The sequence below is a fragment of the Melanostigma gelatinosum genome (genome assembly GCF_949748355.1).
Source record: "Melanostigma gelatinosum genome assembly, chromosome: 17".
NCBI lineage: Eukaryota > Metazoa > Chordata > Actinopteri > Perciformes > Zoarcidae > Melanostigma > Melanostigma gelatinosum.
This window is the reverse complement of record NC_136650.1, coordinates 21,913,941-21,927,020: the sequence shown is the minus strand read 5'-3', so window position 1 is coordinate 21,927,020 and position 13,080 is coordinate 21,913,941. Positions and strand designations below refer to the sequence as shown.

At 45.3% G+C, this 13,080-nt stretch overlaps 1 protein-coding gene across 1 annotated transcript in view; it reads left to right on the top strand.

The window, feature by feature from the left end:
* Positions 1–3,507: 3,507 nt before the first annotated feature.
* Positions 3,508–13,080, top strand: part of LOC306791813 (protein FAM131B-like) — a 35,284-nt gene continuing 25,711 nt past the window's right edge. Inside the window, exon 1 of the mRNA XM_079288697.1 lies at positions 3,508–3,676. Coding sequence (XP_079144823.1) covers positions 3,649–3,676 — 28 coding nt within the window. The 5' untranslated portion in view covers positions 3,508–3,648. The remainder of the gene's footprint in view (positions 3,677–13,080) is intronic.

The window sequence follows — 13,080 nt, the reverse complement described above, 5'->3', positions numbered from 1 at the left end:
CTTCAAAACGTCCACAAACCAGTGGGTGACGTCACGGTGAATAAATCCACTTCTTACATCCAGTCTTTGTATCAAATACATTCATTTCTGGCTCTGAAATCCTACGCTAAAAATGAAATGACAAATCTCTTCTTAGACGAGAGCGCCCCATTGTTGGACTGTGACTCTGAAACCAGGAACAGGAAGTGCTTTTGTTTTCAGGCCTGTAACTCGTACTGGTCTTTGTCCGTAATGTTCTCATCAAATACTCAGCAAGAGTGCTGGAGGTCGACGCCTCAATTCCACGTAATTTAGTCCAGAAAGCACCTTGAATTCACAATTGTTCGGGACTGAAATGTGATATTCTTGATGCTGCCGGCTTGAGATGATGATTCAATATTGTTGTATATCAATTTTTGAATGGATTGGTGCGATGATTTATGATCATATTTTTCAACAGAAAGTCTGCTGTGCAAAGACTTAATCTATTTAAACACAGAGGAAATGAGTGATTTAAGTCTTCATTTTATATCAATTAAGAGTTGAATGAGGATAATAGGTCAATGGAAACAAACATCTATGGGATTATTTCTTAGATTGGAAAAATATTGATTCATTATTCTTTTGTTTTTAACCAAATCATCCAGCCCACATTATCAACACAATTACTTTGAATGTGAACAGTGTTTAACGTAAATAGTATAATTGGTAATTCATGTTTTGATTCGCTGAATTGTGGTCTAATTGTTTCCTTAACTTATACATATTTAGGTGGAATATGAGTCAGCTGACGTGCACGTGGTTGGATTTTGTTTTGTGTTTATTGTTGTAGAGTTTCCTCCGACACAGAAAATAAACAGTGTGCTGTCACGGAGATGAAGCAGAGTTGTAGTTGCTGCTGAGTCAGTGGAGCAAAAAGTAATTATGTTTTTTTGTTGTCCCCGTTGGATGACGTCAGGGTCGCAGTGAGGACTGTAAATCTGTCCAACACCTGAGACCGTTGTGGTGCAGCTGTGAGGACGGAGGACGGACTGTTCTGCCCGGTCTGACGGGGCAGCTGTAATTAAACGTCAGGATGAGGAGCTGCCACGGCCGTCTTCTTCCGATAAAACCTGAGGGGATGACGCAGCTTTTTACAGTCAGATTCTTGGAGGGAGACGTGAACTACTTTAAGAATATTTGAGTAACCGGTTACTCACAGGTCTCATTAGTACGATTGATACAGTACAAAATACTAAAATGAAGGCCCAAACTGAAGAAAAAAGTGTGTTAAACCAGGACTATCTGTAAATATCGGTCACTATATGCACATTGTGTTTCTTTTGTTAAATTCTTGCTTAAACAATCAAAAGAAAAGACCCCAAAAACAGCATATGTTGGGAGACAAAGCCCGAAGTAATTCTGACTTAACATTGTGATGTTATGAAGCCACAAATCCTCCAGACTTTCGATGCTGGTTTCTTTTAGACATGAACACTGTCGTTCCCGAACCTAAACCTCGTCATTGTTTTAACTAGAACCACCATCTTTTACTCACTCTGACCTACTTTAACCACAGCGTTGTTTAGGGCCAATCTATTTTCTTCCATCAGTTCATTTCCTGTATCGATAACGACGAATATCACAATGTGACATGTTTTATGGTAAGTCAATAAATACATCTATATGAAATAACCCCATGGATTTCTCACTTAATTAAGAACTTTAGTGCAAAATCATCAGATTTGAGGTACATTGCTTGTTATTATCGATGTAGACGATTTAGTCGTGTATCACGATACTATGATGTATGACTTCATCGCGATATGATTCACTGACAGGCGATGAGTGATCACATTGAATTGTCAATGCGGCGTCGGATCAGAATACACGTGTGTCGTTCTAGGACATCACAATCAGCGGCTGTGTAATTAAGAGGACCTTTGCGTTGTTGGAACTTCTCTTTGTGAGTTGAAAGAAGCTGTGACAGTCTGTGTGTTTGTGGAGTGTGCAGTTCACAGAGGAGGGCTGCACTTCTGCTCTCCGTCTGAGATGGATATCCAGTTAATAGAGTCGGCAGCGCCGTCCTTCCTCGACTGCACTCCTTAGAGCCGAACCGCTGTGCGTTTTAATATTCATATTGTGCGATGGTGAGACGGGGGGGCATGGTAAGGGCATGGTAAGGGACTGGTAAGGGACTGGTAAGGGCATGGTAAGGGACTGGTAAGGGCATGGTAAGGGCATGGTAAGGGCATGGTAAGGGACTGGTAAGGGCATGGTAAGGGCCTGGTAAGGGCCTGGTAAGGGCATGGTAAGGGCATGGTAAGGGCATGGTAAGGGCATGGTAAGGGCATGGTAAGGGACTGGTAAGGGCATGGTAAGGGACTGGTAAGGGACTGGTAAGGGCATGGTAAGGGCATGGTAAGGGACTGGTAAGGGCATGGTAAGGGCATGGTAAGGGCATGGTAAGGGACTGGTAAGGGCATGGTAAGGGCCTGGTAAGGGCATGGTAAGGGCATGGTAAGGGACTGGTAAGGGCCTGGTAAGGGCATGGTAAGGGCATGGTAAGGGCATGGTAAGGGCATGGTAAGGGCATGGTAAGGGCATGGTAAGGGCATGGTAAGGGCATGGTAAGGGACTGGTAAGGGCCTGGTAAGGGCCTGGTAAGGGCATGGTAAGGGCATGGTAAGGGCATGGTAAGGGCATGGTAAGGGCATGGTAAGGGACTGTCTGACGGCAGTCCCTTAAAAACAACAAGGGCTTCCTTCTTGAGGCGCCAATTTGAACGGATGTTAAACAAAAAACAACAACTGCATTGTTTTGTTAAAAGCTGGTGATAATGCTGTTCACTGTGTGTGTTGACTGAAAGGTGAAGGTGTAATGCATCAGATTACATTAGAAGGTTCGCTTTACATCTGTTGCTTTTGACTAAAGTAAGAAAACTTACTATGATTTCTTTCAAACTGTTGAACTAACACCTTTCTAATGCAGTTTTAATAGGTGTGTATATAATAATACTAATTATAATAATCTGGTGTATTTCTCTATTCTTTCTTAACTGCAAGAGATTCGCAGGAAGCAAACTCTTTTTGATGCACCGGGACATCAAATCTGGATTAAAATCAGATTTAACTTTCATGGAAAATGTGCAATATATATGTCAGGTTAGCACCTTATTGTTATATTTAATGAGCATTTAACATTAAAATAACTGTCAAATAAAGTTGAATTAACGATTAATTTACTAATTATTAATGATCTAATGATTATTAATGAGCAAACTCTTGGTGAGTTATTTGCAAGTGTATCTTTGTGTGTGTGTGTTCATGCATGCGTGTGTGTCTGAGCGTGCACGAGAGTCAAAAAGACAATGAAGGGGGCAAACAGGCGCGTGCGACAACCGTGAAAAGAGAGAGAGAGAGAGAGAGAGAGAGAGAGAGAGAGAGAGAGAGAGAGAGAGAGAGAGAGAGAGAGAGAGAGGAAGCGAAGCGGATGACACAAACACACCCTCTCTGTTTCTCACACTCGGAGGAGAGGAGGACGGCGAAGAAGAGGAGAGAAAGAGGAGAAGAAGAAGAAGAAGAAGAAGAAGAAGTAGAAGAAGAGGAGGATAAATAAATCCGGGGAGAGATGCCCGCTGGACGGATGGATTTTATTTCCCCCGAGCTGTACGAGCCTCTGTGAGACAACATGGGCTGCATAGGATCCCGGACCATCAGTAAGAAACACGCCGCTTTCTATTCTGCCATGTGGACGGACGGATGGATGGATGGATGGATGGATAGATAGATAGATGGATGGATGGATAGATGGATGGAATGCGTGTCTGCGCGTTTGCAGGGCGGAGGTGTTAAGAAGAGGGTCAGAAGAAGAGATGAAGCCGGAGCAGCGAGGCACCGGCACAAATTATACTTTTTAGAAAAACCCTGCGGGGAGTTGCAGCGCGCTGCAGACGTGATCGTCGGCTCTTTACCGGCAACTCGAGGAGTCTTTTTTTAGTGTCTATAGTTTACTTCAGGGATTTCGTCTCACTGTGTGTGTGTGTGTGTGTGTGTGTGTGTGTGTGTGTGTGTGTGTGTGTGTGTGTGTGTGTGTGTGTGTGTGTGTGTGTGTGTGTGTGTGTGTGTGTGTGTGTGTGTGTGTGTGTTGTAGCGGAGACGCGGAGGGGAGAGGCGGGACAGACAGGCAGCGGGATGTGAGCGGAATAAGATGCGGCTTGAATGTCCTCCTGTCCACATGGATGACACCGGGAAGACTGAGTGTGTGTGTGAGAGCGAGAGAGACAGAGAGAGTCTGTGTGTGCACGCGCGCGCGCGTGTTTGTGTGTGTGTGCGAGAGAGCGCGAGAGAGACCTCCGCCTTGACATAAAACTAAGGTCATTGCCGGCTGGGTGTCTGAGAAAATTCCCCCCTCTTCCTCCTCCTCTCCTCCATCCACCCTCTCCTCTCTCTCACTGTGCGTCATGCAGCGACGTAATACATTGAAGACGCAGGCAGCGCACGCAGGGTTTCACAATCACACAAACGCAAACGCGCACACGCACACACACACGCACACACACACAGAGAGAGGAAGCTCGCGGAGCATGACTCGTGCAGGATGAGTCAGAACCGAGCCCGGTAAACTCAGTGTGAGTCTGAACGCTCTGCACATGTAGGTCGATTCTGCAAAGTCAACGGTGCCGGTAGCCCCCCCCCCCCACACACACACACACACGACTGCATGCTATACTTGTGAGAACCTTTCGTTGCCATTGCATGCGTTGAACTTAAACCTATTTTAAAAGGAATCTGAATACACTTCCCTGTTTGTTTTGACATAATTACCAAAAATAAGACATGTCAGTGTTATTTGTCTTCCTGCAATATCAGTGATGGGCGTCAAAATAGTTGTTAATATCACTTTAGTTCCACTCAGACCAGCGTCTCCACATGCAGAAGTGTCCTTGATCGAGACCCTGAACCCCAAAGTGTTCCCAAAGGTTTGGCCGGCGCCTCGGCAGCTCGCTGCCTTCGGCGTGAATGAGATGGAAATAGTAAAGCTCTTTGGATAGAAGCACTAAATATAAATGCAGTCCATTTACCAATCTGGGACAAACACCGCTGAGTGTGCGGGAGCTGCACGTGAACGTGAAAGGAAAGTCTTGTGGGAATCAGTGCTAATGTTACCAAGCTCGGCTAACTGGTCTTAAATCACTAACGGTACATAACAGACCATAAAGCAGGGTATGCTTTAGGGCGGGGCTTACTGTGATTGACAGGTCGCTACCACAGCGTTGTCCAGTCTGAGAGTTGTCTGTTTTTTCTTTCTACAACGTGAACCCTTTCACTGTGTTTTCACTTAATGGAATTTAATCATTACATTTTAGTCGCCCCAAAAAAGTCTTATTCAGCTCGTTGGGTTGTACTTAGCTCCGCCTTCTCGGTTCATTTCTGCTTGCAAAAAAAAACCAAGATGGCGACAACCACAATGCTGAACTCCTGGCTTCAAAACGTCAGTCCACAAACTAATGGGTGATGTCACGAAGACTACGTTGTCGTAGTCTATGGTTGAAATAACATGAAGGAACTAGTCTGGTGGGAAACAGTGCTAGAGCAGGTCGATCGGTGGTTCGATCCCCGGCTCCGCGAGCCCATGTGTCCTTCGGCAAGACACTGAACCCCAAATTGCTTCCGTAGGCTGTGCCGATGGTGTACAAATGTTAGTTAGCCCTGATGGGCAGCTGGCACCTGCATGGTAGCCCCTTCCATTCAGCGTATGAATGGGTGTGAATGGGTGACATGTGGTGTTAAAGCACTTTGAGTGGTCAGAAGACTGTAGACTCTTCTAACCAGCTGTGGCTCAGACGCTGAGACGCTGTATATGTCCAAAAGCTGTTCTGTGCTATAATTCAATTGTAAAAAGCACAGCTGCAGTATCACTTTAGTTTATATTCCTTCATATCAAAAAATCTTTCAATCTTTTATTCGACATTAACCCCAAGAGATTCGACAAGTGACGACCAGAACAAAATGTCTCACTTTCCAACAATGTCCTCACTCTCAAGGTCTAAAACTGGTCCTCACAAAGATGGAAGCGCACACACACACACACACACACACACACACACACACACACACACACACACACACACACACACACACACACACACACACACACACACACACACACACACACACACACACACACACACACACACACAGCTTTAAATCTCCTACAGAAGCTTCTTCACTACAGACACAAAGACCCAAGAGACACACTTCAAACTGCTCTACAGTCTGTGTCAAGGAACGCATGGTCACTCCTCATGTGTGTGCGTGTGTTTGTCATCATAGCATGCAGCTGGTGCATCCTGCCTTCACATGCTCATGTATGCAGACACACACACACACACACTTCATTGTACCGCATCTCTTAAACGCTCCATCAAAGCCACATCAGCTCCCTGATGAAGACAGATGGACGCTGCTGGGGGAAAACAAACAAAGGGCGGGAACGTCTGACCTTTCAGTGTCATTGAGGTGGACGGGCGGACGGAGGGGGACGAGGGGACGGACGGAGGTGGCTGATGAGGAGCGATGAGGACGGCGAGGGAGTTGAGGGGGTTCGTGGTGTGAAGAGCCCACAGAAATGTGTTTTTTGTTTGGTTTCATAAGTGGTTTTGTGTCTCTCCTCTCATCCTGTCTCTCCTTCCCGCTCTCCATTATTTGCGCTGTCAGAAGTAGATCAAAGCACATTAAGCGAGCCGCGTGCCGGGCACGTTGTCTCACTCCGGGTTGATATTCTCTCTTTTTCTTTTGTATACGTGTCCTTCAGACGCTGCGAGCGATGGCAAGACTGAATCAGCGGCAACGCTTCGGCTTCTTCTTATGAATCAGGACCCAACGCGGGGGAGACGGAGCAATAAAAGAGCGGCGCAAAACAAACAATACAGGTTGCAAAACATCTGACTGTTGCATGAGGTCGCAGCGTTGTCGCTGTCGTGTTGCTGCTACAGTTGCTGCAACTCAACCACGCGATTCCATGTTGTTGTGTTTCACGTTTCCAGTTTGTTGGGACAAGAATAGAAGAACAGGAACTGACAGTTCGCACGATTAGCAATATGCACCGACAGAAACTAACAGAAGATGACGTCAGAGTCCTTCTCTGACCGGTGTCTCTTGTAGTGCAGAGAGAACCACATCACTTGGCACTCGGCCACAGAGATGAAGACATGAAACAGATCAGGGACACAGTGGCAGCATTGTTTGGACCAGTGCATTGAAGAACTGAAGGAGAACACACAGCTATTCTAGTGAGGACATCAAAGACAGGAGGCGAACGCCTCCATGAAAACATTAATATGAACATTGTTGTTGTAGTTTCTGCTGTTTTTCTGTCTTAAAGAGAGATCTTTGATATCTGCTGCCTCTTTGGTTCAGGTCTGGTGAAGTTTAGGCATCAATATCTACTCAGTTAAGTTGAGGGGAAAATATGCATCATGGGTAAAATAAACCGGCATTGTGTTTGGTAGGAAACACAGTTGATGCCACCGTCTTGTTTTCGAGTCTTCACTGTAACACCTCACTACGTCCTGCTTCAGCGTGGGACATAAACACCTGTTGTTTGAAGACGTTTGCTTCACAGAGGACAGTCTTTTCTGTGAGGGGATCCTTGTTTTGTTTGTCCCGTTGCTGGCGGTTAGGCGATACCCTTCCCTGCCAGTGGTGTCGCACTATTCCACGGACCCTAAGGTGGCGCTAAAGCACAAAGATATGCAGAAATGCATCGAAATGCAAGAGTGCTTGCTCGTCAACATACATCGAAGCAACGCAGGTTTCAAACGATTGAGACGAGGAAGGAAAAGCGTTCATCACGTTTGTTTGACCTCGAGGAGAAACACTGGATGTTAACATACCTTTTGTTCGTTTATAAAAAAAACTCCACTTAACGAGTTTGTATCCAACATCTGATGATTTTGCTGAATTCTGTTGACATTTAGCTGACGCTGTGGTCCAGAACCGCAGTCTAGTTCATGTTTGCACCCCAAAGAGGAGACCTCTGTTCTCGTAGCGCCAATCATTAAAACATAGACCAGCTCTAGTACTTCCTGCTTACCTACATACACTGAATACAATGTCAAAATATGCATTTATCCTGTTCATAATCTATTGTCTGAGATATCAAATATTCATATAGAAGAAATGTCCTCTCATAGGTTATTGTTTCCTCACAACCGAACTTAGTAAAAGAGAGCTCCATCAGCAGGTAGTGCAGAAAGAGCACATTCGTTCTTCTTCATTCACAGAAAAACAATGGTTTGTATTCAGAAAACAAACTGCTTGAAGAAGAGGAGTATCGTCAGCGTGCAGCCAGCCTTGCAAGTAAAAGACAAAAACGAGGAAGATGGAGCGAAGGCATTGGAGCACCATCGTCTTCAGTCAGAGGGAGTCGTCAAGTGTTTTACCAAAATCAATAAGCTGTTTTTATCGTTCAATAAAACCTCCCCCTACAGTTAAAAGGACCAGAATGCCGCTAAAAATCAGATCCAAGTGGAGACGGATCCCTCCCACTCGCTGCCTGCAGCATGTTTCCTGCTGCGTTTGTTGCGAGGAGCATCTATTCTTATATTTGGCCCGAGCGAGAGCGGCCGCTGCTAAAAATAGATCCGGGGGGAAAAAGGAGGGAGGTCAATGAGAGACGGAGGGAGGAGAGGGGAGGGAAAATGGTACAGTAAATATGGGTCAACAGCTCTCTCTCTCTCTCACACACTCTCTCTCTCTCTCTCTCCCTCCCTCCCTCCCTCCTTGGGTTTCTTCTCTCATTCACATGTCTCACCCTTGACTTTTTGCCAGCGAATTAAATGTCAAATGAAAGGAACAAAGTCTTCCTTCCGGTGATCTGGGGAAAATATTGCGATGAATTAGAAAAACAGAGAAATAAAACATTGCATTGTATCGCGGTTCTTTCCGTCACCTCAGCAATTCCGCAGCCCTGTCGCGACTGTCGGCGCTCGATTCCCCGCCGTGTGAGAGATCTTCCTGCGTTTATTTAGATTCAGACTGTTATCGACGAGACTGTCGCTGAAACTCAACATAGAAGAAATGTCTGGGCTTGTTCTCTAATTTCTAGCTGCAACCGCCGATGCTGAGAAACGAAGCCAGCTGCAGTTCCTCAAATGGCCACAAGCCTCAAGCATGGCTCCAAAAGCGAGTCATTCCCCATCGACCTCGATGGTAAAATGACCAACTTCACTGCAGAAATAAACATGTTTACAGCCTTGTACTAAAAACATTTTTCTCTACAGCTCATGAAAACTGGACAAGTGTGAATATTTATATAACTTAGCTGTTTAAATTATATTAAGGCTTAATGTTAGGGATGATTGATGGCTTGGCGGCTTTGAGTGACAGGCGGGTGTCGTCTCAGGTCTCCAGCTGCCTCAGCTCCACCTATTTTTAGCGTTGCTGTGTCGTCACTGCTGAGATGGCGATGGTTGGAGCTGCTCACTTTGAGCTTCACGACGGCTCTATAGAAACCTGTGGGTGACGTCACGGAGACTACGTCAGGATTTTATCGTCTTTGGCTGCAACCAGCGACAGAAGTCGAAAGCAAATGAGATTTGCGAGGTAAAAATAGGCACTCCGTGTTTTTAATATCTGAAGTGAAAGACTGTGACAGCTGACGTGTTTTAGCAGCAAATGTTTACATGCAGGGAAAGAGGTGGTTCTGTCTGTGCTGTCAGATGACTGCCAGCACTCCTTTGTCATTTAAAGTGAGAATAATGACGACTGGTTGGCTGCTGCTCTCTGAGGAGAATAAACACGTTGGAGGTGATTTTGCCGTCTCACTCCTTCCACAATCTGCCGTCGTCAGAGACTCTGGAAGCCGGAGCCTTTTTGTTGTTGTTGTTGTTGTTGTTGTCTGGGAGAACAGCTTCCAGCAACTGCTTTCGCTCCAACAGATCTCCCTCCAAACCCAGTGGCTGCCGATGAGCAGAGCAGCGTGGAGGTTGCTCGAGGCTGCTCGACCTCTTTGTTTACAATAATTGTGCTGATGTTGTGAAGTGCAGCCGGAGTTGGACGCTGCAATACAGAGCATCACAAACGAAGGCAGGGTTTCATTCCACATGAAAAACATCCTTTATTTGGTGCTTTTAAACAACAAGAGATGCGTTGGAGGCATCGATAAAACAGTGGAGCACAGCGGGACTGGTTCTCACTGAGGGCTGAACAGGAGGTGTCACAGACTCAGTCAGAACGTTATGCATCTCTTCATTTAGAGTTAAAAAAAGACAAGGGCGTCAATTCACAGCTTTTGCTAGAGCATAAATTAAACACTGCGACTAAATAATGCATCGATCATATGTTAACTGCAATAAAGTGTCAGGAGAAAGCAAAGGGAGAGCGAATGACAGCATTACAACATGCTGGATAAGTAAACGGTAGTGGCTGCCTGTGAAAATTAAAAAAAGAAGTCCGGAGATTTATGTAGTCACCTCTGAGTGGAAATCATGAATATTTAGTTCACGTTTTAACCCCGAAGCCCTTAATTAACGGCATGGCCATTATACAGCATTGGATGGCTCAATGAGCAGTACCATTGCTTACTTAGCTGCTCAACCGCAATTAACATGCTCATAGTGCCGAAAGGTGCATTGGACAAAAACATTCATGTTCATATCAAAACTATGATGTTGTTCTTTTAAAAATGGCCTCATGACAATCAGCTGTGCAGATTTACTTTCATCAAACATCAGTATTACAAAGACAGTGATGATGAAGTCTTCACATGATACAGAGGTTTGTTTGTCAATGTCTGTGCCATCTGAGAATCTCATCCGTCAGATTATAAGTGCAGCCTTGTTTTGGCGTCTGTGTGCCAGTTGGCAGGAGACGAACAGTCTGGCTGACAACAGCTCCATTTCCAAATAAATAAAAATAGATTGAATGACGCAAGTAGAATCTGATGTGACACTTGGCCCGTGCAGTCATGTGTGTTTGCAGCGCGATCAGAGCGGAGTCCTGCCCGTCTTATTTTTAGCCAAATCGATTCAGGCCAGTGATGGAAAAAGAAGGTGATGCTTCCTTCAGGCATGTCTTTTTCTGAGTGTCTAGTTTCCCGTCTTCCCCTCTAACTTTACATCACAATGGCTCCGTGGCCACGTCCCTCCTCCGGGTTCTCCACACGAAAGCCTGGAGCTGCAATGCCACATGAATTTCTTTGTAGAGATGTGACAAGCAGCTTGGAAAGTCAGTAAAAGCTGCAGAGGCTGCTAGCCCGGGACTTGCCGAATTGACTTCTGTGCAAAAGGGGAATTACCACAAGTGAACACATACTACTTCATATACAGACACATAATAAACACGATAACAAAATGGCTCGTTGACACCGTTTTGGTCTCAGCAACTACAAACTGTCCTCACACATTTGTTAATGATTGTCTTAACCCACTTACTCTCTCCAAGGCATCGGGGGGCCGGAGTCTGTCCCAGCACTAAAGCTTATCTATCGGCTCTCCACATGCTTCGATAGCGCAGAGTGGCAAAGTGACAAACGGAAAGACCGAAGGAGCTATTCTACTAAATCTGACCTTTAAACAATTTAACACTCAGATGTGTTTGTTTTTCTCCATCCGGTGTGTTTGAGGTATCACCTTACACAGGAAGACCCTCCTCCCTCCCCAACTCCACAATATTGAGCGTTACGTCTGCTGACGGATCGACTGATGGATGCATATGTTAGGAAAAAACACAAACGCACACTCACACGCACACTTTTGCAGGCGGATTGTGTGATTTTAGCAGCAAGTCAGAAGGTGACGGATATACGGAGCGAGGCGACTGGTCAATAATTTGATTGACAGGTGGCCGTGAGCATCTCTGACCTGAAACAAACAGTTTGTTATCCTCCTGTTTCACAATGGGAACGACCCATTTGTCTTTATTCAAGTTACAGAGAGGAACTTTGTTCATAGAAACCCTGCAAAATTGCTCAGCCATCAGCATGAACTTGAGTCTTCTTAAGCTGCTTGCCTGGATTAAGCTTTTTTTTAGAGGGGGGAGTTTAAGAAACAGAATTACAGTTTACAGCAGTGACCTAAACTGACCTGGAATCAGCACACAAGACATTCAAATGAGTCTCTGAATGTAAATCAAAGGCTTTTGTCAGCGTGAAGATGAAAAAAGTTGTTTTAGTCGACTGCTGTCAAAGCTGCTTCGCTACCCGGTACACGTTCATGTATTTTAGAGGACGGACAGAAAACCCAGGAACATGGTTTAGCTTTTTAGAGAGACGGACGGAGGAAAGACCAGAAATACCACAGTGTTAAAAAAAGAGTTGGATAAAGGTGAAATAAAAAGCACCAGGAAGTCCAGTTTGAGTAAAATGTCCATGAGTTTTTAAGGCTGAACTGGATGGTTATTACAGCAGCAATCATCTATCCGTAGTCTGAAGAAGGTTCTTAGAAGCAAAAGTATCGCAGGAGGGAGAAAGAACATTGTGCTTTTTCTTGGTCATCATAAGAGTGGACGCCAAGTACCCAACGGAAACCTCCAGGAGCTCGAGGGAATATGGGGTGGCCCAAGACGTCTTTAAACATACTACACACACACACACACACACACACAGTGAGGCAGAAGAATGGACGGATGGATGGGTGAAGGTATTACCCCGACAGGCCGTCGTGAGCAGGACTCCCTGAGTGTTCGGTGTCGGCTCAGAACGTCCGCTGCTGAAGCGGAGGTGAGTCAGACTCCGGACTTCACTTGGGATCACTGTCACAGGCCGTGTGTCACACACACACACACACACACACACACACACACACACACACACACACACACACACACACACACACACACACACACACACACACTCTTGACTCTTGAAATGAAGACAGACCCTCGTAGAACATCGCGCCCTCGGACCTGTGATTGCAGTATTTAATAATACTTTTAGATTCTTCAATTTGGGTTATTCATCGTGTTTTAAAGAGCATTAAGAATTATTTAATCAACCTGTGATGGTAGTTGGTGTCGAATAGTATCAACTAAATATGTTTCTGCTTCTTTTGCATCACTATGACCCTCCTCCCCCTTTTCTTATCGCTCCGGCTTTTTTCCCAATATTTGTCCCTTATTT